General features: G+C 42.0%; 1 protein-coding gene across 5 annotated transcripts in view; it reads left to right on the forward strand.

The window, feature by feature from the left end:
- Positions 1-2,822: 2,822 nt before the first annotated feature.
- BTBD1 (BTB domain containing 1) overlaps positions 2,823-24,236 on the forward strand; it is a 51,934-nt gene continuing 30,520 nt past the window's right edge. For 2 of the 5 annotated variants that reach the window (XM_070358410.1, XM_070358412.1), the window contains exons 1-4: positions 2,826-3,471; positions 18,105-18,261; positions 19,652-19,696; positions 22,904-23,009. In XM_070358410.1, coding sequence (XP_070214511.1) covers positions 3,086-3,471; positions 18,105-18,261; positions 19,652-19,696; positions 22,904-23,009 — 694 coding nt within the window. In that variant the 5' untranslated portion in view covers positions 2,826-3,085. Of the gene's footprint in view, positions 3,472-18,104; positions 18,262-19,651; positions 19,697-22,903; positions 23,010-24,236 lie in introns of all 5 variants that reach the window. The other 3 variants (XM_070358413.1, XM_070358409.1, XM_005889768.3) reach the window with 3 other exon arrangements.

Genomic DNA, 24,236 nt, shown 5'->3' on the forward strand with positions numbered 1-24,236 from the left:
AGAAGGAAATGGCAACCCACTCCAGTGTTCTTGTCTTGAGAATCCCAGGGATGGGGGAGCCTATTGGGCTGCCGTCTATGGGGTCATACAGAGTCGGACACGACTGAAGTGACTTACAGTTACAGTTACAATTACAGTATATTTGCCGTTAGGTCTTTTGTAGAAGTGGTTTCCTTCTACTAATTTATTTTTTTGTTTGTTTGCATGGGTCAAACAAACATTTATTTCTTTGTATGACTTGTGATTTTGTTGTTGTTGAACATTGGATATTTGAGTCTAGTAATGTGGTAACTTTGGAAATCAGATTCTCCTTTTCCCCAGGGTTTTCTATTTTTTAAAGTAATTTTTTATTAATTTGATTGATTGATTTTATTTTTGCCTGCACTGGGTCTTTTCTTTGTTGCTGCAAGCAGTCTTTCTCTAGCTGAGACAAGTGGGGGCTACTCTCTAGTTGCAGTGCACAAGCTTGCTTCTCATTGCCATGGTTTCTATTGTTGTGGAGCCTGGGCTCTAGATACTTGGGCTTCAGCAGTTGTCACACCTGGGCCTAACTTCCCTGTGGCATGTGGAATCTTTTCAGAGCAGGGATCAAACCTGTGTCTCTTGCATTGATTGTTTTAAAATCTATCTCTTTGCCAAGGACCTGCCTGAAGTGTAAACTTAAGGTCTTCTCAGGCATTTTCTCTGCTGTTCCCTGGGCATGAATGGTCACTCTAATTTTTCCCATGTGTACAGTTGCTTTTTAATACACTAGTCTTTAATACCTGGTTCCACAAAAGGGAAAAAGTGAAAATGAAGGAGGGGTAGGGAAGGGTGCTGGTCCTTTAAAACCCCTGGAAGTCACTTCAGCTAAAGCATACTGCAGCAGTAGAGAGAGGTACCCCAACAACAATAGCTCCCCCTCTTTGTCTGTGCCTTTGTGTTGAGAAGCAGAAATCCTCTTGAGTACAGATCCCCAATATTTGGAGGATAGGTACCTTTTTGCCCTCCCTGGCTCCTACAAGCTGTCAACTGAAAAAAAAAAAAAAAATCCACAGTGTGAGAGTTGTGAGTTGTTTTATTTGGGGCAAAATGAGGGCTACAGCCCGGGAGACAGCATTTCAGAGAGCTTTGAGAAACTGCTCCAAAGAGGCATGGTGGGGAGTGGGGGGGCGGTGGAGGGACTGTCAATATAGATGTGATTTTGGTGAAGGGAGGAATACACGCAATCAAGGACATATATTTTGCAGAAGGTTACTGTTAGTCACGAAGAGCAGACGTCACCATGAAGGATTTTAGTGGTTTTCTAGATACAAGGAAAGGCAAGGATTGGTCTCATAAAATCATCTCCTGAAAATATCTATCTGAAGACCTGTTCGGCCAGTTTCTCCCAGAGCACAGAGGACCTCTTTCCTGATCTCCACCCCGAACTCCTTTCAGGGGTGTTGAACATCAGCAGCTGCAGTGGCTCATAATTTGATCCTTGCAGAGGTAGATGGCAAGTGCCATTTGTAGGCGACAGAGCTGTGTACTACCATGTGGCTGGTGGTGGAGGACGTGTAGCTGCTACTGTGCAAAGAGCTGAAGTTGATCAAAATCAACAGCAATTTGCTGTCCAAGTCTTCCCCTAGAATTTACCAGCCTTCAACAGAGTCCATAGTTCTAAAATAAGTACAGCAAACAGATTCTGCTAGTGAAATTGTTTACGTAGGAAGACAGACTCCTGGTGATCCAAACTCTGCTATCTTCCCAGAATCCTTGAATTCACTTATTTTTATTTTCAGTTTGGCCAAGAAGTGTTTTTTTTTTTTTTTTGGCTATTCTTTGCACTCAATTTTTACCACATTCCACAGGCTTTGATAATTCAGTGTCTTCATTTTTTCTATTATGATTTTATTGTCCCTTACCAGATACAAGTGTTAGTTGCTCAGTCCTGACTCTTTGAGACCCTGTGGACTGTAGCCCTGCCAGACTCCTCTGTCCATGGCATTTCCCAGGCAAGAATACTTGCATTCCCTTCTTCAAGGGATCTTCCCGACCCAGGGATGGAACCTGGGTCTTCTGGATTGCAGATTCTTTACCATGAGCCACCAGTTCAGTTCAGTTCAGTCGCTCAGTCCTGTCCGACTCTTTGTGACCCCATGAATCACAGCACGCCAGGCCTCCCTGTCCATCACCAACTCCCGGAGTTCACCCAGACTCACGTCCATCGAGTCAGTGATGCCATCCAGCCATCTCATCCTCTGTCGTCCCCTTCTCCTCCTGCCCCCAATCCCTCCCAGCATCAGTCTTTTCCAATGAGTCAACTCTTCGCATGAGGTGGCCAAAGTACTGGAGTTTCAGCTTTAGCATCGTTCCTTCCAAAGAAATCCCAGGGCTGCCCTAATTTACTTTGGTACCTTTGAGGGGTTTTGTTTGTTTTTTGAGATTTAGAATACGGTCAATTTTTGGTAATTCAAACACATTTTAAAAAGAAGAAGAAAAGGAAAGAAAAAAGAATCCCTGATCTATATAGATACCAAAAATAGAGGCAGAAGAGGGAGGAGGAAAGGGGGAGGCTGTTACATGTAGAAGGGCTCCACGCTTGCTCCCAGTATTACCACAGGAACAGTGCCCCTCTGGAGAGGTGACTTCGAGGATTCCTAGAGCAGGGGGCCACGTGAAATCACCTTCTCCCCTCTCACGACCTTTCTTGGTCATGCCCTCCGCCCCCTCCTCTTCCAGACGTGAAACTCGCAGAAGGAGAGCCTAGGAACTCGTCCTGGATACAAGTGGGAGGCGCTGCAGTTGGTGAGGAGGGGCCTAAGGGAAGGAAGGGGCCAGCCTTTTAGCCCCGGTAGAACTCCCACCTCCGGGAGCGCTGGGCACCTCGCAAAGGGTACCGCCCCCGCCAGGCCTAGCTGGGGCGGCCCCGCGGCGGGGACGCGCCTCCGCCTCCCAGCCCTGCGGCGGGGACGCGCGCCGGACAGCTCGGGGAGGGGCCGGCGGAGGCGCGCGGCCTCCGGAAGCGCCTTTCCCGGAAGGTAGGGAGGCGGCGCCGGCCTCGGCGATGGCGGTTGGGCGGCCGCACCGCTCTCTCTAGCCTGCGGAGCCGCGCCGCTGGAGGATGGCCTCGCTCGGACCAGCAGTTACGGGCGAGCAGGTCCCGGGGGCTGAAGCGGAGCCGCCGCCGCCGTCGACTTCCTCTCTGGGGCCCCTGCTCCCCCTGAAGCGGGAGCCGCTGTACAACTGGCAGGCGACCAAGGCGTCGCTGAAGGAGCGTTTCGCCTTCCTCTTCAACTCGGAGCTCCTGAGCGATGTGCGCTTCGTGCTGGGCAAGGGCCGCGGCGGCGGCGGCGCTGCCGGGGGCCCGCAGCGCATCCCGGCCCACCGCTTCGTGCTGGCGGCCGGCAGCGCCGTCTTCGACGCCATGTTCAACGGCGGTATGGCCACGACGTCGGCCGAGATCGAGCTGCCCGACGTGGAGCCCGCCGCCTTTCTGGCGCTGCTGAGGTGAGGACGGCCGCCGAGCCGTGACTTTGGGCGAGGCTCTGCTTACCCCCCGGCCTCAGTTTCCTCCCGCGTCGGTGATGCTCGGGGAGGTCGAAACACATTCGTTAGCCGGGACGGCTGCCCGCCTTGTCGTTAGGGTAAATACTAGTGTCTGGGGCCCAGGAGCGTGCGTTTTCCCGTTTCCAGTAGCGGGGTTTTTAGGGAATTAGAGACGTGATGAGAACAGAGTTTGGGTCAAGTCGCCCTGATGGCCTATTTGCGATGTTTTAGGTTTTTGGGGGAGACGGGTAGTTGCGGAGTCTTGGAAGACCGATGACGTTTTAATTTTATTTTTTTGTAATTCTTACTCCTTTTTCATTAATATTAGTTGTCATGATCCAGGAAAGTGAACACCTAAACAAATAAGTTTGGTTCTAGCTAGCTTGCATTCCTGCAGACAAGATTATGTTTGCTAAAAAAACACAATCTTCCTATCAGTGTTAGAATTGGCTTTTTGATTATGTGAGGATAGAAGATTGACTTCTGATTAATATTATTTAATGGAGGGAGCTAATAGTCTGGCATTATTAGCTGTTATTCACAAAAGTCCATTTAGGAAGGTGTAAGTATTGTAAAGAAAGCTGAGCGCCGAAGAATTGATGCTTTTGAACTGTGGTGTTGGAGGAGACTCTTGAGAGTCCCTTGAACTGCAAGGAGATCCAACCAGTCCATTCTAAAGATCAGTCCTGGGTGTTCCTTGGAAGGAGTGATGCTAAAGCTGAAACTCCAGTACTTTGGCCACCTTATGCGAAGAGTTGACTCATTGGAAAAGACCCTAATGCTGGGAGGGATTGGGGGCAGGAAGAAAAGGGGACGACAGAGGATGAGATGGCTGGATGGCATCACCGACTCGATGGACGTGAGTTTGGGTGAACTCCGGGAGTTGGTGATGGACAGGGAGGCCTGGCGTGCTGTGATTCATGGGGTCGCAAAAAGCGACTGAACTGAACTGAACTGAACTGAAGTATTGTTTTATACAGTTTTATTAATGAGACTGAGCCCCAAAGAAGTCAAGTAACTTGACGGAGGTAACAGAGCCAGCCCATACCAGAGACCATTGGGTTTCATTATGAGATGGTTTTAGCTGCCTGAATAGAATGTATTGTTAAAACAGCAGGCTTGGACGGTACTGAGGCATAACAGGTAGGTCAGGGAACAGATAAGTTCTCCACAAAGGCTCACAGCTCACTGAGGAAGATCAGTAGGAAATGGAATACAAAGTTAACACAGGTAGAAAGTAATACCAAAATCCCATTAAAAAATGAATAAAGGACAGGATAGATCATTTAGGGAAAAAAATATAATTAGCAGCCAGTGTTTAACCTCATTAACAATTAAAGAAGTGCAAATTAAAAGTACAGTACTTTTCCTCTTCTTACAAACCCTCCAGTTTTTTTGTTTTATTTTGTGTGTGTGTGTGTGAAGATAACATCTGGCAAGACCTTTCCGACAAAGGTGGTAGGAAAACAGTTTGGCATTGTAGATTATTTTCCCCACAGGTAGGAAGTAGTCAAGTACTGAAAATGTTCCACACAAAAATATTTAAGCAGGACTATTTATAGTAGTGAGGAAGTAGTGTACCAGAGGGAATGGTTTTAACAGTGGTAGGTCCATCTGATGGTATGTGGTGCAGCTGCTAAGCAGAGCACCGAAACCCACACCAGTATTCTTGCCTGGAGAATCCCATGGACAGAGGAGTTTGGTGGGCTGTGGTCCATAGGGTTGCAGAGAGTTGACTGAAGTGACTTAGCAGGAATGCATCTACCAAGTAGGATAGTCATGAAGACTAGATAATAAGAAGACTAGATTATTGTAGGGACAAAAATGTGTATAATTAGCATTTGAAACAGTGCTCACAGTAATTAAAAACTGAGAAAAGAAACAGCAAAGATATACTTAGAGAAAGGGAGAGAGGAACTATACTGAAATGCTAACCAAAGTTGTGTTGGAGTGGCAAGATGGTGTTGACTTGTTTTTCATTTGTTTCTCATATGTTTTGTAATTTAGTTCAGTTACATTTATAAAAGGAAAAACAACAACAGCTCAAAAGCTAATATCTAGATCATTTTGGGATTTGGTTTGAAGTTGACTGGGAGCATTGGTTCTGCTGCTTTAGATTTTCTAAATTGGAAGTACTTTTTAATGAATTGTTGGTTCACCTTCATTGTAATCACCTGTTAAATTCTTAATTCGCTTCCTCCCTCCTCACAATATTGTAATGTTTGCCAGTGGGACCTTGAGAGCATATTTAATACTCTCCCTGAATCTGATATTGGCTGTGTTTGAGAGCCACTGATCTAAATATCGTTGGGTAGGTTTTTCTTTTAAAAAATACAGAGATTGCTACGATAAGAATGTAGAGAGAAAATACTGGTTTCATATTTTCACTGAAACTGTTAATCAGTCCGTTGTTTCCCACGAATAGAAAATAAGTGAATTCATCTGAGTCCTTGAAATTTTTCTAGTTTCAGTGTGGTCATGGGTACTTATACTTCTTCAGGCTCTAGTCATTGTTTTATTCTGAAAGTGATCTCTGGACTGATTTTTAAACTTAGGTTATTGGCTGGTTGTGAAGCAGAGATGCTGTACTTAACGTATTATTGTGTGACAAAAAAATGTCTCATGGTACTTACTGAGGTTGAAAAGCAGGTTAGCTTGGGCATACTTTTATGTTTACAACTTGAATTAAACATTACTTAAAGGCTTTTGAACTTGAGTGTGAAGCACTTTAAGTAACTGCTCATTTTGATCTGCCAGACCTTTAAGTGATGTTCTTAGTTGTTCATTTGAAAAACACTGCCTTCCTTGTACTATTTTAGATATTGGATACAGCAGTGAACAATAGGAAGTCCCTGCCCTCTCAGAGTTAATCATCTAGTAGGGAGAAACAAAGACAAAATGTCAAGTACAAAAAAGTGTTTTAAGGAAAGATGATCAACCTGTGGGAGAAGGACCATTCATCGCAAGGAAAAACGTGTTTAAGCCCCAAAATTTCTCCTGTTAGACAAACTGCAAGAGTAAACCAGTGTGATCTGAACAGATAGAATAAGGGGGAAAGTAGTAGAAGATGAGGTCAACAAGATAGGCTGGCCAGGATTGTGCACAGCTGTAGAGCCCATGGAAGGACTTGGATTCCCCGTCTATGGTGGGAATCCTTTGAAAGGTTTTGAGCAGGGAGTTGATAGGAAACGTGAAAGTGTTAGTCACCCAGTAGTGTCCCATTCTTTGTGGCCCCACCAGGACTGCATAGCCCGCCAGGCTTGTCTGTCCATGGAGTCAGGGGTTGCTATGATCTGGTTTAAAAACTCCTAGCAGTTGTTTGGAGATTAGACTGTGGAAGGAGTAAAAGGAGCAGGTGACAGCTGTTCCACAGGTTCTGTCTTTAGCTGTTGTCTTCCTTTCTCCCATTAACCTATGGCGCTACATACTACCCCAGCGGTACTGTGAAACGTCTACTCAACCCAAACCGAGTTTCCAACTGGACAGTCACAAATGAGTGTCTATTTAGTACACATGCAGATGGACTGTCAACAATAAAAATATCTTAACACTTAATGAGTGCTTGCCATGTTCTGCTTACTGTTGTTCCTGAGCACCTTGTGTGAACCCAAATTTCAGAACAGTCTTTGAGGCAGGCATACTTCATATGTCCTGTCTCAGGCAGCTTTTGTCATAATAATGCTATAAAGCACCCCAGAAATTGAGGGCTTAGAAAAACAATCGTGTATTCTTCCTCTGAATATTCTTGTTATGTGGGTCAGTTGGGGATGTCTCAGGTGGGCTTGGCTCCAGGTTGTAGTTTGGTTCCATTATGTTCCATTTGTTTCTCATCCTGTTTGGACCAGTCTTGAAGGTTCTACTCAATTCTCTTGATTTTTTTTTTGGCATTGCTTCAAACAGATCACGGAGAAGGCAATGGCACCCTGCTCCAGTACTTTTACCTGGAAAAATCCCATGGATGGAGGAGCCTGGTAGGCTGCAGTCCATGGGGTCGCACAGAGTCGGACACGACTGAGCAACTTCACTTTCACTTTTCACTTTCATGCATTGGAGAAGGAAATGGCAACCCACTCCAGTGTTCTTGCCTGGAGAATCCCAGGGACAGGGGAGCCTGGTAGGCTGCCGTCTGTGGAGTCACACAGAGTCGGACACGACTGAAGTGACTTAGCATAGTATAGCATAGCATAGCAAACAGATCACACTGCCTTTAGACTCAGCTCACTTCATTCTTCACGCTGTTAACAAAGTTATCTCTCTGATATCTAGACATTATCACAGTACTCCCCTGAATCTCTTAATGACTTCTATTTGCGTATGGGATGCATTTAAACATTTTAGCCGATATGCAAGACCTTTATGATTTGATATCTCTTCCTCTCCGTCTACTGAGTACCCCAGTCCTGCTGATGGTCTTTTTCTTATTTTAATACTTGCCTTCTAATGCCTCCTTGCCTTTGTACTTCTTTGTCCGCCTAGAAGGTTTACACACTTAATTATTACCCTTCAGATATACTTGAGGCTTTATCTCTTTATGAAACGTCGCTGCTGGCAGATTTGTGCTCTGCCTCATGTAATGTCTTGTATTGAGTTTTTTATCTGTTGCTGTAGAACAAGCCACTCCAACACTTAGTGGCTTAAACATAGTCTTATTATCTTTCACAGCTGTGTGAGAGGTTCTTCTAGCATATTCTTCAGGTCTCCCATGCAGTCAGAGTCTGATAGCTGTTGAGGCAAGGGTCATCTGGAGGTTTGATTCACATTATGGTTTGGCTGAGCCTTTCTCTCTCTCCATGGCTCCTGCAGCTGATCTTTGCAAGGTTAGCCTGACTTCCTGGCGAGCAGCAGGCCATGGCTCCTGAAAGCACAAAAGTAGGAGCTTCTGCATCCTCAGAGTTTAGGCCCCAGGCTGGCAGAGTGTTACTTGTGCCACGTTCTGTTGATTAAAGGGAATCAATCAGGACGAGCCCAGAATCATTATGGGACAGCTCTGTGTAAAGGTCTGGATCATAGAAAGCATGATTAATTGGGGCCATCTTTAGAGATTATTTATCAAATCATGCCTAATGTATAATGCTGTTATAATTATGACATTACTTTTTAATCGTTTTATTACCAAACCATGAGCTTTTTGTGCACAGTGTTGTCTGTGTTTGTATTTCTGGGACCTGTTTATTATTATATAGTCCTCAGTAAATGCTTTTGAGGAAAATGAATGAATCAGTAGTGACACAGTTTCTTGTACATAATCTTACGATTTTTCTATTTTACAATGAAGTTTGTACCTTACTCGTTTAATTTTTAAATTGGATTAAATGTAACCTAAGTTTTAAATTTTGGAAAGGCATTCATCTTCAGGAAAAAACCAGAAATAGTTTGATGACCTGTAATTATTTCTCTGTGCTCTTGTTCTTAGAGGTAGTGTATTAGGAATGTTAATTTTAAAATGCAATGTACTGTGGTAATATTATGTTTAATTTTAAGTTATAATTTGTAAATATTGGCTTACAGAGTTTTTTTTAATTGCAGCACTGTTAGTAATTAAATAAGATGTGAGAAAAACATGTATGTAAAGTATGAATCGGGGTGATTCTTGGATTTTTAAGTAGCCTTTTTTCTACTAGAAATGAAAATGATTTCCCTATCAATAGCTAGAAACTTGTACTGAGCTGTGTAGTTGACTAACGTGTATTTATTAAATCTTTGCGAGGTGCCAAAACTGAGCCTGGTGCTGTAGGAAAATATGGGAAAAAATATAGAAACACAGAGTTCCCTTTCTTACAGTTTATAGTCTTGTATTTATTTATAACTTGCATTGCTCCAAAAACAATTTAAAATGTCTACCAAGAAACACAGAGGTAAGAAATAAATTGTCAAGATGCTGCTAATATAAAAATACATGCTATACACATTCTACAGACTTAATTTTGATCATTTTAGCAACTATTACGAAAAGGGAAAGCTGGCCAGTCAGTTACAGTTCACAGTGTTTGTCAGATTAAAAACAGGCCAACTGCTTAAGGGATGCACAACTTTTATCTGATAATAGATCAGATCAGATCAGATCAGTCACTCAGTCATGTCCGACTCTTTGCGACCCCATGAATCGAAGCGCGCCAGGCCTCCCTGTCCATCACCAACTCCGGAGTTCACTCAGACTCAAGTCCATCGAGTCAGTGATGCCATCCAGCCATCTCATCCTCTGTCGTCCCCTCTCCTGCCCCCAGTCCCTCCCAGCATCAGAGTCTTTTCCAATGAGTCAACTCTTTGCATGAGATGGCCAAAGTACTGGAGTTTCAGCTTTAGCATCATTCCTTCCAAAGAAATCCCAGGGCTGATCTCCTTCAGAACGGACTGGTTGGATCTCCTTGCAGTCCAAGGGACTCTCAAGAGTCTCCTCCAACACCACAGTTCAAAAGCATCAATTCTTCAGCGCTCAGCCTTCTTCACAGTCCAACTCTCACATCCATACATTACCACAGGAAAAACCATAGCCTTGACTAGACGAACCTTTGTTGGCAAAGTAATGTCTCTGCTTTTGAATGTGCTATCTAGGTTGGTCATAACTTTCCTTCCAAGGAGTAAGCGTCTTTTAATTTCATGACTGCAGTCACCATCTGCAGTGATTTTGAAGCCCAGAAAAATAAAGTCTACACTGTTTCCACTGTTTCCCCATCTATTTCCCATGAAGTGGTGGGACCGGATGCCATGATCTTCGTTTTCTGAATGTTGAGCTTTAAGCCAACTTTTTCACTCTCCACTTTCACTTTCATCAAGAGGCTTTTGAGTTCCTCTTCACTTTCTGCCATAAGGGTAGTGTCATCTGCATATCTGAGGTTATTGATATTTCTCCCGGCAATCTTGATTCCAGCTTGTGTTTCTTCCAGTCCAGCGTTTCTCATGATGTACTCTGCATATAAGTTAAATAAACAGGGTGACAATGTACAGCCTTGACGTACTCCTTTTCCTATTTGGAACCAGTCTGTTCTTCCATGTCCAGTTCTAACTGTTGCTTCCTGACCTGCATACAAATTTCTCAAGAGGCAGATCAGGTGGTCTGGTATTCCCATCTCTTTCAGAATTTTCCACAGTTTCTTGTGATCCATACAGTGAAAGGCTTTGGCATAGTCAATAAAGCAGAAATAGATGTTTTTCTGGAACTCTCTTGCTTTTTCGATGATCCAGTGGATGTTGGCAATTTGATCTCTGGTTCCTCTGCCTTTTCTAAAACCAGCTTGAACATCTGGAAGTTCACAGTTCACGTGTTGCTGAAGCCTGACTTAGAGAATTTTGAGCATTACTTTACTAGCATGTGAGATGAGTGCATTTGTGCGGTAGTTTGAGCCTTCTTTGGCATTGCCTTTCTTTGGGATTGGAATGAAAACTGACCTTTTTCAGTCCTGTGGCCACTGCTGAGTTTTCCAAATTTGCTGGCATATTGAGTGCAGCACTTTCACAGCATCATCTTTCAGGATTTGAAATAGCCCAACTGGAGTTCCATCACCTCCACTAGCTTTGTTGGTAGTGATGCTTTCTAAGGCCCACTTGACTTCACGTTCCAGGATGTCTGGCTCTAGGTCAGTGATCACACCATCGTGATTATCTGGGTCGTGAAGACCTTTTTTGTACAGTTCTTCTGTGTATTCTTGCCATCTCTTCTTAATATCTTCTGCTTCTGTTAGGTCCATACCATTTCTGTCCTTTTTCGAGCCCATCTTTGCATGAAATGTTTCTTTGGTATCTCTGATTTTCTTGAAGAGATCTCTAGTCTTTCCCATTCTGTTGTTTTCCTCTTTTTCTTTGCATTTATCACTGAAGAAGGCTTTCATATCTCTTCTTGCCATTCTTTGGAACTCTGCATTCAGATGTTTATATCTTTCCTTTTCTCCTTTGCTTTTTGCTTCTCTTCTTTTCACAGCTATTTGTAAGGCCACCCCAGACAGCCATTTTGCTTTTTTGCATTTCTTTTCCATGGGGATGGTCTTGATCCCTGTCTCCTGTACAATGTCACGAACCTCATTCCATAGTTCATCAGGCACTCTATCTATCAGATCTAGGCCCTTAAATCTATTTCTCACTTCCACTGTATAATCATAAGGGATTTGATTTAGGTCATACCTGAATGGTCTAATGGTTTTCCCTACTTTGTTCAAGTTAAGTCTGAATTTGGCAATAAGGAGTTCATGATCTGAGCCACAGTCAGCTCCCGGTCTTGTTTTTGCTGACTGTATAGAGCTTCTCCATCTTCGGCTGCAAAGAATATAATCAATCTGATTTTGGTGTTGACCATCTGGTGATGTCCATGTGTAGAGTCTTCTCTTGTGTTGTTGGAAGAGGGTGTTTGTTATGACCAGTGCATTTTCTTGGCAAAACTCTATTAGTCTTTGCCCTGCTTCATTCCGTATTCCGAGGCCAAATTTGCCTGTTACTTCAGGTGTTTCTTGACTTCCTACTTTTGCATTCCAGTCCCCTATAATGAAAAGAACATTCATCTTTTTTGGGTGTTAGTTCTAAAAGGTCTTGGAGGTCTTCATAGAACCATTCAACTTCAGGTTCTTCAGCGTTACTGGTTGGGGCATAAACTTGGATTACTGTGATATTGAATGGTTTGCCTTGGAAACGAACAGAGATCATTCTGTCGTTTTTGAGATTGCATCCAAGTACTGCATTTCGGAATCTTTTGCTGACCATGATGGCTACTCCTTTTCTTCTGAGGGATTCCTGCCTGCAGTAGTAGATATAATGGTCATCTGAGTTAAATTCATCCATTCCAGTCCATTTCAGTTTGCTGATTCCTAGAATGTCGACATTCACTCTTGCCATCTCTTGTTTGACCACTTCCAATTTGCCTTGATTCGTGGACCTGACATTCCAGGTTCCTATGCAGTATTGCTCTTTACAGCATTGGACCTTGCTTCTATCACTAGTCACATCCACAGCTGGGTATTGTTTTTGCTTTGGCTCCATCCCTTCATTCTTTTTGGAGTTATTTCTCCACTGATCTCCCGTAGCATATTGGGCACCTACTGACCTGGGGAATTCCTCTTTCAGTATCCTATCATTTTGCCTTTTCATACTGTTCATGGGGTTCTCAAGGCAAGAATACTGAAGTGGTTTGCTATTCCCTTCTCCAGTGGACCACATTCTGTCAGATCTCTCCACCATGACCCGCCCATCTTGGGTTGCCCCACGGGCATGGCTTAGTTTCATTGAGTTAGACAAGGCTGTGGTCCTAGTGTGATTAGATTGACTAGTTTTCTGTGAGTATGGTTTCAGTGTGTCTGCCCTCTGATGCCCTCTGCAACACCTTCCGTCTTACTTGGGTTTCTCTTACCTCAGGCGTGGGGTATCTCTTCACGGCTGCTCCAGCAAAGCGCAGCCAATGCTCCTTACCTTGGACAAGGGGTATCTCCTCACCACCACCCTTCCTGACCTTCAACGTGGGATAGCTCCTCTAGGCCCTCCTGTGCCCGTGCAGCCACGGCGTGGGGTTGGTCTTCCCGGCCACCGCAATTCCTGATGCTGTCCCATCATAAAGAAGGCATTACTGAGATGAATAGTGTCCTTAACCTACATCTTTAGATATAAATATAGATGTTTCTTAAATATATTCAAGCCAAAGATATATTACCAAGGTATAGTTTCAGTTCAGTTCAGTCACTCAGTCACGTCTGACTCTTTGCGACCCCATGGACTGAAGCACACGAGGCTTCCCTGTCCATCACCAACTCCCGGAGTTTACCCAAATTCGTGTCCATTGAGTCGGTGATGCCATCCAACCATCTCATCCTCTGTTGTCCCCTTCTCCTCTTGCCCTCAATCTTTCCCAGCATCAAGGTCTTTTCCAGTGAGTCAGTTCTTTGCATCAGGTGGCCAAAGTATTGGAGCTTCAGCTTCAGCATCAGTCCTTCCAATGAATATTCAGGACTGATTTCCTTTAGGATGGACTGGTTGGATCTCCTTGCAGTTCAAGGGACTCTCAAGAGTCTTCTCCGACACCCCAGTTCAAAAGCATCAATTCTTTGGCGCTCAGCTTTCTTTATAGTCCAACTCTCACATCCATACATGACTACTAGAAAAACCATGGCTTTGACTATACGGACCTTTGTTAGCAAAGTAATGTCTCTGCTTTTTAATATTCTCTCTAGGTTGGTCATAGCTTTTCTTCCAAGGAGCAAGCATCTTTTAATTTCATGCCTGCAGTCACCATCTGCAGTGATTTTGAAGCCCCCCAAAATAAAAGTCTCTCACTATTTCCCTATTTCCCATGAAGTGATGGGACCAGATGCCATGATTTTAGTTTTCTGAATGTTGAATTTTAAGCCAACTTTTCCACTCTGCTCTTTCACGTTCATCAAGCTCTTTAGTTTTTTGCTTTCTTCCGTAAGGGTGGTGTCATCTGCTTATCTGAGGTTATTGATATTTCTCCCTGCAATCTTGATTCCAGCTTGTGCTTCATCCAGCCTGGCATTTTGCATGATGTATTCTGCATGTAAGTGAAATAAACAGGGTGACAGTATACAGCCTTGACATACTCCTTTCCCGATTTGGAACCAGTCTGTTGTTCCATGTCCAGTTCTAACCGTTGCTTCTTGACCTACATAAAGATTTCTCAGGAGGCAAGTAAGGTGGTCTGGTATTCCCATCTCTTGAAGAATTTTCCACACTTCCTTGTGATCCACATAGTCAGAGGCTTTGGCAGAGTCAATAAAGCAAAAGTAGATGCTTTTCTGGAACTCTCTTGCTTTTTCGATGATCCAGTGGATGTTGGCAATTTGATCTCTGGTTCCTCTGCCTTTTCTAAATCCAGCTTGAACATCTGGAAGTTCAATTCATGGTTCACGTACTGCTGAAGCCTGGCTTGGAGAATATTGAGCATTACTTTGCTAGCGTATGAGATGAGTGCAATTGTGCAGTATTGTGAGCATTCTTTGGCATTGCCTTTCTTTGGAATTGGAATGAAAACAGACCTTTTCTAGTCCTGTGGCCAGTGCTGAGTTTTCCAAATTTGGCATATTGAGTGCAGCACTTTCACAGCATCATCTTTTAGGATTTGAGGTAGCTCAACTGGAATTCCATCACCTTCTCTAGCTTTGTTCATAGTGATGGTTCCAAAGGCCCACTTGACTTTGCATTCCAGGATGTCTGCCTTTAGATGAGTGATCATACCATTGTGGTTATCTGGGTCATGAAAGGCAACTTGAATGGAGTTGTGGGCCATATGTTAGTGACTCAGTCGTGTCCGACTCTGTGCGACCCTGTGGACTGCAGCCCACCAGGCTCTTCTGTCTGTTGGATTTTCCAGGCAAGAATACTGAAGGGCCTTGCCATTCCCTTCTCCAGGAAATCTTCCCGACCTCCGGATCAAGCCCACATCTCCTGCATTGCAGGCAGGTTCTTTACCACTGAGCCACCAGGGAAGCCCTGTGGGCCATATAGTATAGTCTGAAAACACAATTCTTTGGTTCCTGGAATGTTCTTCCTACCCTCTTTTCATGTTTTGGATCTTAAGTAGAAGTTCTTGTGGGAACCTTTTCCAGCTCTTTTTGTCAGGGACCCCAATTATAGATTGTTACAGAACCATGTACTTCAGTTTTGTGGAACTGGTTTCCTTAAGCTTGAATCTATTCAAACAATGGTAATAAAGGCCCTGCATCTCAGCTCTATAGTTTATAACTAGTAATTTTTGCCTGAAAACAAACTAAGACAAATATGAAGACTTCTTCCTATCTGTCCCTTAAAAACTTAATCGGTTTCTCGTTTAAGAAGGGAATTGAGCATGTTGTTAGCCTTCTGTCTGTTCCAGTTAAAATGACTATATAGAGAAATACAAAAGAAATAAACCCATTACAGTGAAGACAAAAAGGGAGAGAGGTTGGAAGGCAGTGTAGAAAGGGACAAGGCAGTTGGAAGTGTGTTGATAATGAAGTGGAGTGGCTGGAGCCCAGAATCCAGAGAAGGAAGAGCTGTGGTGGAGGTGGGGGCTGTCTTTCCTGGCTGAGCCCCAGCATGGCTCTAGGTTGAGAGCTGGTGGTGAGCAAGGTGAAATGAGAAGGTCATCCCCTCAACCAGCTCTTGTATGCTAACCATTGCACGCCACCCCCACCCCTGCCCCTGCCCCCGCCCCCCTCCGCAATAGCTGACAGTCTCCTCTTGACAGAAACTAGACAAACCACCTGGGGAGAACGAGGATGCTGGCTTATCTTAGGGAATTCAGGGTGATGGCATTGAAAGGGGGTGGAGGAGGTGTGGTATCTGACCTAAAGGCTGCTTTCCCACTCTCAGGTAAGGTGTCAGACGAGCCTCCCACATACACAGCTCCCCACCCACCTCTCCATCTTGGAGAAGGTTTTAGCTGGAAAGCAGTCCTGCTTACACAACAGCAAAGAAAACACACCAGCTACTGGAATGGTCACTGGAGATAATCATTAAACTTTGACGTATAAGGACAATCAGAATATGAATGAATGATAAAGACCAAGAACAGCTGGTCCTCAAGGAAATAGGTAATTCAGGGAACAGAAAGGAACTTTTAAAACTTGGAGACTGAGAACATTTTTCACATCCATAAAAATGAGACATGGTACTGTGGAGTTAAAAAAAAGTACTCAAGAGGCAAGAATGCTTAGAAATTTAACTGTATGATTGCTAGGGGAAAAATAGAAGGGCTGGAACACTTGAAATCTTGTGAAATATAGAGGAAAATAGAGATAAAAAATGAAGCAGTATAAAAAATAAATAGCTAATGTTTACTAAGTATTTGTGTGTATTTTAACTGATACTAATCCTCACCAGAGCATTATGAAGAAGATACTGTTGTACAAATCTCTTTAACAGAGAGGAGCACAGTGATAACTTATTTAAAGTCATGTAGCTAGGAAGTGATAGATTCAAACTCAAGCAATCTCTTCTTGAGTCCAGGCAAATTAAGAGGGCTCCCACCTGACTGGCCTGAGAGTCTAACACTGAAAGCAGTCAGAGCCCAGAGATGGTGTGTTATGGTAGACAGCTCTTGTGTTTCCTCAGCCTGTTAACCCATCTTTAAAATGCAGGTAGCAGCACCTCCCTTCTTTGTGAGAGGATTAAATGAATTGGCATCTGTCACATGATAGAGACTCAACAAATGCTAATTTTCCCTCCTCTTTTTATTCATCCCCCTACCCCTAACTATAAGAGACTTAAGGTTTTTTTTAATTCCGTGCACTCATCACTAAATGACATGTGTCATTAAGTGAATATTATGAGGGTGGTACAGATGGATGGCTTGAAGGGTTTTGGAAAAATGTTTGAAAACAATGTAATCTTGAAAAACAGCAACCTTTACTTTTGCACCTGAGTTGTAAGGGAGTCACTCAATTGTGTCCGACTTTTTGTGAACCAGGCTCCTCTGTTCATGGGATTCTCCAGGCAAGAATACTGGAGTGGGTAGCCATACCCTTCTCCAGGGGATCTTCCCTACCCAGGGATCAAACCCCGGGTCTCCTGCATTGCAGGGAGATTCTTTACCATCTGAACCACCAGGGAAGGATGGGAGTGAACAGCTTCCACTGGAAGTAGTTGTAAGGATAATGATCTTATTGGAGGGATGCCAGCATTTGGTTAAAGTGGGAAGTTGGGGGATGTAACCAGCTAGAATTTGATCTTGGGCAGTGATTCTGGCCACCAGAATAGAGAAATTGAAAAGCAAAGAAAAGGGACATGAACTAGAACCTCCTTTCCTCACTCACTCTACTGTATAGTGTTCTGAAAGATATTCATGGTTCTAAGTCTTAATACGTATTGCTAAAATAAAATACTTGTTCTCAATGCCTTATTTCTCCAGCACCCTCAGCTGCTCTGAGTGTAACTGAGAATTGGGCAGTAAGCTCAAGGGTCTCTGAGGAACGGCAGAAGAACTAAAATGAATATGCAGTAGCTTCAGTATAATTCAGCAGGAACTGCCCAGGCCTTCTCTGAGATTCTTATCCTCTATGTGTACTTCTAGGAATCTGATTTATCTAGTAACAGGTAGAATCAGCTCCTGAGGCGGTGGGTAAGGTGGTATTGGTTTGGTAGTATTTCAAGAGAAAATTGGACTTATATACCCAAAAGCACATAGCAGTATGGGGTTATTTAAGATATCATTAAACTGTTTTATTCTTCTGAACCCCTGTACTCTAGTCTTTGGTCATAATACTAATTCTGGGATAATAAGGAAAGGTTAAAAGATGCCCAGAATAAGAAGATACCATCATCAGGAAATAAATGGATGTTTTGACATTTAGAGATGTGAACTTAAGCTGTCTGTAAGTTTGTTTAAGTGAACATTTTTTGATGAAGAAGAGAGAAAGCTGCTCTGGAGTGCTAAAAGGCCTTTAAAAATTTGGCTTGAAGACTTAACTTTAGTCTCTATAAATGGAGACTGCCTACCTCTCAGGATTGAGTCAGAGTAAAATGAGGTGATGTATGTGCAAATAACCTGGGAAGTCTGATGTGCTTTTCAAGTTATTTTTCACTTTGCTCATTATCTTTTCAAATATTCCTCAGAGACTTAACTCCAATGGATTGCTTGTCTAAAACCCTCCTGACTGTCTCTGCAATTTCCACTTGCTTCCCAGATTTCTGTATTCAGATGAAGTTCAAATTGGCCCAGAAACAGTTATGACGACTCTTTATACGGCTAAGAAGTATGCAGTCCCAGCCTTGGAAGCTCATTGTGTGGAATTTCTCACCAAACATCTCAGGGCAGATAATGCCTTCATGTTACTTACGCAGGTAAGTTGATGTAGCTAAGGTATGTATCTTTTAACTTTAAAAATTGTGTTTAATTGTATATGAATGTTTAATATTTCCTGGAGAATTAGTCTGAGATCATCATTTTTAAAGCATATGAAGTCTTCTGATTTCATTGAGGGAAATATATCAGGTTCATGTGATTTTAGAATAGAAAAACAAAGTAGAGTTAATGTATCATATAGGTGAAGAAACTGAAGAAAGTGTTAGTCACTCAGTTGTGTCCAACTCTTTGAGACCCCACAGACTGTAGCCCATCAGGCTCATCTGTCCGTGGAATTCTCCAGGCAAGGATACTGGAGTGGGTTGCCATTCCCTTCTGCAAGGGATCTTCCTGACCCAAGGATCAAACCCAGGTTTCCTGCATTGCAGGCATCGCAAGCAGGTTCTTTACCGTCTGAGCCAAGCCTTAATGTAAATAGGGTGTTTCATCTCTGTAAAGTTACATAGCTGTTTAGGGTTGGAGTTGAGAGTAGTGTCCAGCGTTGTTTCTGCTGTGATTGAGAGTAGGAGAGTATGAAGCTTTCTGGACCTTAGTGCTCTATTTTTGTTGGGTCTGAAATTAACATTGAGTATTTCAAGTCCAGAGCAGTTGTAAGATTTACTGTATTCTGTCAGCTTGGTGACCCACTTCTGGAGGGTTTAGAATTTATTTTTATTTTTGAACACCAAAAACATTTTGTATTGGGGTATAGCCAATTAACAATGTTGGGATACTTTCAGTTGAACAGCGAAGGGCTCAGCCGTAGATATACATGTATCCATCCTCCCTCAGACTCCCCTCCCATCCACACTAGGACAAAACATTGAGCAGAGTTCCATGTGCTATATAATAGGTTTTTGTTGGTTATCCATTTTTAATATAGCAATGTGTACATGACTTTTCCAGAGTCCTCAACTGTACCTTCCCCCTGGCAACCATGAGTTCATTTTCTAAATCTTTCTGTGAGTCTCTTTGTGTTTTGAAAGTAAGTTCATTTGTATCATTTCTTTTTTCATTCTACATGTAAGGGATGTCATATGATATTTTGGAGAAGTTAAAATTTAAGAATATTCTTTCTTTGACACTTATGAAAATTTTCAACGAGTATACTTTAAATACAGAATGATACGTGTATAGTCTGAATATTTACATACTGAACACATTTATGGAACCATTAACCAATCCTCAACATACACTATCTAGCACTTGTTAAATGCCTATAATCTGAGCTTCATACTTGAGATATAAGTAAATCGATTTTTTTTTTCTTAGATAAGGTAATGATACCCTTTTACGAATTGTTTACAAAAATCCTAAGCTAGTCTGTAACTCAGTGCCAGGTGGTGAATTGTGTCCTCAGAATTCACATGTTGAAATTTTAATCCCCAGGACCCTCAGAATGTGACCTTACTTGGAGATAGGGTCTTTACAGAGGTGAGAGAGTTAAAATGAGGGGGGTGGGGGGGATGTCTAAGTTGATAATATGTAATCCTGCTGAATATTAGTAGTGGAAATAATCACAGATATTCCTTAACTTAACCCTCTCATTTTGCACATGAAAAAACTAAAACCTGACTAGTTAACTACCTGCCCAGAGTCTCACAACAGGCTGGGTGGAGTCAGACTTGTTTCCCATTGTGCATGCATTCTGTCACATCACAAATGATGATACTTCTTTTTGTAAATCTTTGGTCATTGAGTATTTATAGTTACAGAAGAAAGAACATGCTGATGTCACCTCTTCTTGGACATAATCACAGAACTCCATGTCTGTGTGTATTGTACACCAGACACAGGTTATTCCATTTGTATATATTATCACATTTACTCCTTCTTTAAGCTGTGATGATATTTATTATTATTATTATCCCCCTTTCAAAGATGAAATAGAAGCTTAAAGAGGTAAATGTCTAACGTAAGGTAAGATAGCAAGTGGTAAAAGGTCTCAACCTTAAACCAGTAGAGTATGGTGATATTGATAATAACTGCAAGATGTATTGAGTGACTTAGTGTGTGCCAGGTCCCATTCTAAATACTTTGTATGCATTAATTCATTTAATCTTTACAATAACTTTAGGAGTTGTAGCTATCCTCGGTGAAGATTTTCTTATCATCCCCTTTTTATATAGAAGCACAGAGAGGTGAAATAACTCAATAAAGATTATATAACTAACAAGTGATATCTGTTGTTCAGTTGCTAAGTCTCATCCGACTCTTTTGCGACCAACCCCATGGAATGAAGCCCGCCAGGCTCCTCTGTCCGTGGGATTTCCCAGGCAAAAATACTGGAGTGGGTTGCCATTTCCTTCTCCAGGGCATCTTCCTGACCGGGGAATCACTTGCATCTCCTGCATTGGCAGGTGGATTCTTTACCACTTGCATTTTTTTTTTTCCTTTTCTGAACTTGTGATGAAAATCTAATGAAGAAGTTGATCATCATGATTCTTTGTTGTCTGAAGAATTTTATTGTGTGTGAAGAGGGTCACTTAACTACTTTCATTTTTTTTAATTCAGTCATAAAATTTAGAAACCAGTAGGACTTTCCTAGCTGTCCAGTGGTTAAGGCTCCGAGCTTCCACTGCAGAGGGCTTGGGTCAGATGGATCCCTGGCTGGGAAACTAGGATCCCATGTGCTACACAATGTGACCATAAAAAGAAAAATTAGAAGTCAATAAATTAAACTTTGACAATGAAAATCCACTTTCTAGTTCAGTAAGCCAAAGTCAGCTGTATACTTTTGCTCAACATGTATCTTACTTTCTTTTGCTTACCATTAAGTTTCTGGGATTCATTCCTGTTGTTATAGATCTACACACAGCAATATGGGCCTGAAAGTCTGCATTTCTAACAGACTTTCAGATGATGCTGGTGCTTCTGAACCTCATTTTGAGTAGCAAGGCTTAACATATGTCACTGAGGAAGAAAGGAACTTTTCAGTGCTTTGTTGGTCTTAGAACTCAACATTACTCCAGATTTTTCTTTAGTGGGGTCATGTGAATTAGCCCATGAATTGTCATGTGAATGTCTTGTTCCTGCCAAGTGAATCATTTGAACTGAGCATGTTCATTTACTTGAGAGGACCTATGCCAGCATCCCTCTAAAACAAAGAACCAGTGTGCTGTCCCAGCGTGGATTACATAGGGAATACACTCTGGGGCAATATAGTCATTAAAAATAGTGCCACACTCAAATTTAGAGAAAACTAGTTTTACTCCAAAGTAGCAGCAGTAGATTCCCAGGCAAATATGACATCGTATTGAAAGACTGAAAATATTGCTACTCTGAATAAAATAACTTTTACCAAAAATTATTTTTCCTAAAAGTGAAATAATCCATTTTTCTGCATAAATACTAACTCAACTATAAACACTGAGTTGGCCAGCTAGAATATCTGCCAACGTTAGAATTTTACTTACTTTTAAACTTGTTTTTTTGAATTATAATGTACATCCAGGTAAAGCACATATTATAAGTTTGACTTCTGACTTCTTAAAGCTCAGCTTTGCAGAAATCATATAGCAGTTGACTCTTGACCAACATGGCCTTGAACTTAGTGGTAAAAAATTACACATGTAAATTTTACCACTAAGTGGTAAAAACTAGTAAATAGTGCATGATTTGTGGTTGATTGAATTCACGGATATGGAAGAACCTCAGATGCAAAGGTCCAACTGTAAGTTCTGTGTGGATTTTCAACTACACAGAGATCAGTGCCCCCAACCTGCAAGTTGTTCAAGGGTCAGCTGTATACTCTTTTGCTCAACATATACATTACTTCGTTATGCTTACCATTAAGTTTGTGGGATTCATTCCTATTGCTGTGTGTAGTTGTAGATCGTTCATTCTCATTGTATAATATCCTATCATGTGAATTTACTTATTTGCTTTGCTGTTTGTTAGGCCTCGTTTTTGCTTAGGTTCCCAGAACCTTAATGCTCTAAAATTTTTGTACTTTATTCTCTTCCCCCCAATCAAACAGGAAATGGTGGGAAAAATCTGTTTGTACTGGTATGCTTGACAATTGATGTTATCATTTAGTGAAAAGATCCTAAGACTGGGCTTTAAGGGCTGGCTTCTCCTGTGGCTCAGCTGGTTAAGAATCCGCCTGCAATCCAGGCGACCTGGATTCAATCCCTGGGTTGGGAAGATACCCTGGAGAAGGGAAAGGCTACCCACTCCAGTATTCTGGCCTGGAGAATTCCCTGGACTGTATAGTCTATGGGTTGTAAAGAGTCAGGCACAACTGAGCGATTTTCACTTTCACTTTGGAACATAGCTGGCTAGAGTCAGTGCACCTCTCTGAGCCTCTCTTTTCTCATGTGTATAATGGGAAGATGTCTGCCTTATCTACCCTAGAGTGTTTCACTAAGGATCAAAATATGTAATATATAAGTGCATATATATACATATAGAAATAAAAATAACAGTTGTTTAATGGTAATTGAATTGTTATCTTTTGGACATTTGTGCTTTTCGCTTTTATTTCGATTTTGAAATGAAAGTTTTAAGCATATTATAATTGTATTTTAAGTATGAGTTTTTATATAATTGGCAGTTATAACTGTTTACAGTATTACCGTTGAATATGGACAGTCTGAAGTTAGAATAACTGTGAAAATAACTATCTTTTTATATGTTTAGGCTCGTTTATTTGATGAACCTCAGCTTGCTAGTCTTTGTCTAGACACAATAGACAAAAACACAATGGATGCAATAAGTGCAGAAGGGTTTACTGATATTGACATAGGTAAGTTCACTGTGAATTAAAATGTTAACCTTTTAAGTACAGTAATGTGTTACTAGTGAGCCTTGTTGGCAGAGGAGCTGTTTTTAAATCAGTGGTTTTTCCAAGTGATTTTTAAGTTAGCCTCTTTAAGAGATTTGCTTTATTTTGCTGAAATAGTCCTAAAAGTCTTAACTACCTCATTGCCTTTTAAAAGATATCAGATCAAACAAATTTTCATGCTCACCATATGCATAGCATTGTATCAGGGCCCTATAAGAAATACAAAGATGGGTAAGATTTTTATTTTTTTTTCTTTAGGAAACTCATCTATTTGGAGAATCAGGGAAGAAATATGTGAAAATTAAGATTAAGACATTACATAGAAAAGATGACATATGGCAAAATGTCTTTTTTCCTTTTCGGAACTAGATACATAGAAAATAATTACTATGCAAATCCAAAATGTGAATAGAGCTCCTCATAATGGGATGTTAGGAGAATCTTGGCACAGGAAGTTCTGACATGGGCCTTAGGGAATGGATAGTATTTGGGTAATGAAGAGGGGAGGGCATTAGAGGAAGGTAGAACCACATGAAGAAAGCGTGTGTAGAAGATGGGCAGTGCAGGGCAAGTGAAATCCAGGGTGTGGGGGCCATGTAGTCACAGACCCAGGAGTTTGAATTTTGTCATGTAGGGTAGCAGAAAGAGCGGATCCAGCCTATAACTCTAAATATCATCATCATCTAATGAGCTCAAAATATCTTTTATCTTATACTGGGCTCCAAATTTGTGTAGCCAACTATTTACTTTACATCTTCATTTGGAGCTTTTATAGGCATTTCCAATAGCACAGCTAAAAGAAAGCCATTGATTGTCCCATACTCCCTGTTGTCTTTTCTGTTCCTTTCCAGTGTTGTTGTTGTTGTTGTTGTTTTAACTCTTCCTTAATGGCACCACCATGCATAACTAAAAACCTAGAAGTTATTTTTAACTACTCTCTTTCATACCCCACATGCAGTTTATCAGCACATGTTTTCTGCTCTCCAGTCAAAATGTATGCTGAGGAAATTCCTGGTGATCCAGTGGCTAGGAGTTGGTGCTTTCATTGCTGGGCCCAGGTTCAGTCCCTGGTCGGAGAACTAAAATATGACAAGCTGTATGGTGCAGCCCACATCCCACCCCCCTAAAAAATAGTATCCTGAGTTCTGACTATGTCTTACTTTGTCTGTTGCTCCCACCTGGTCTAAG

This window comes from Bos mutus, chromosome 21, assembly GCF_027580195.1.
Source record: "Bos mutus isolate GX-2022 chromosome 21, NWIPB_WYAK_1.1, whole genome shotgun sequence".
Taxonomy (NCBI): Eukaryota; Metazoa; Chordata; class Mammalia; order Artiodactyla; family Bovidae; genus Bos; species Bos mutus.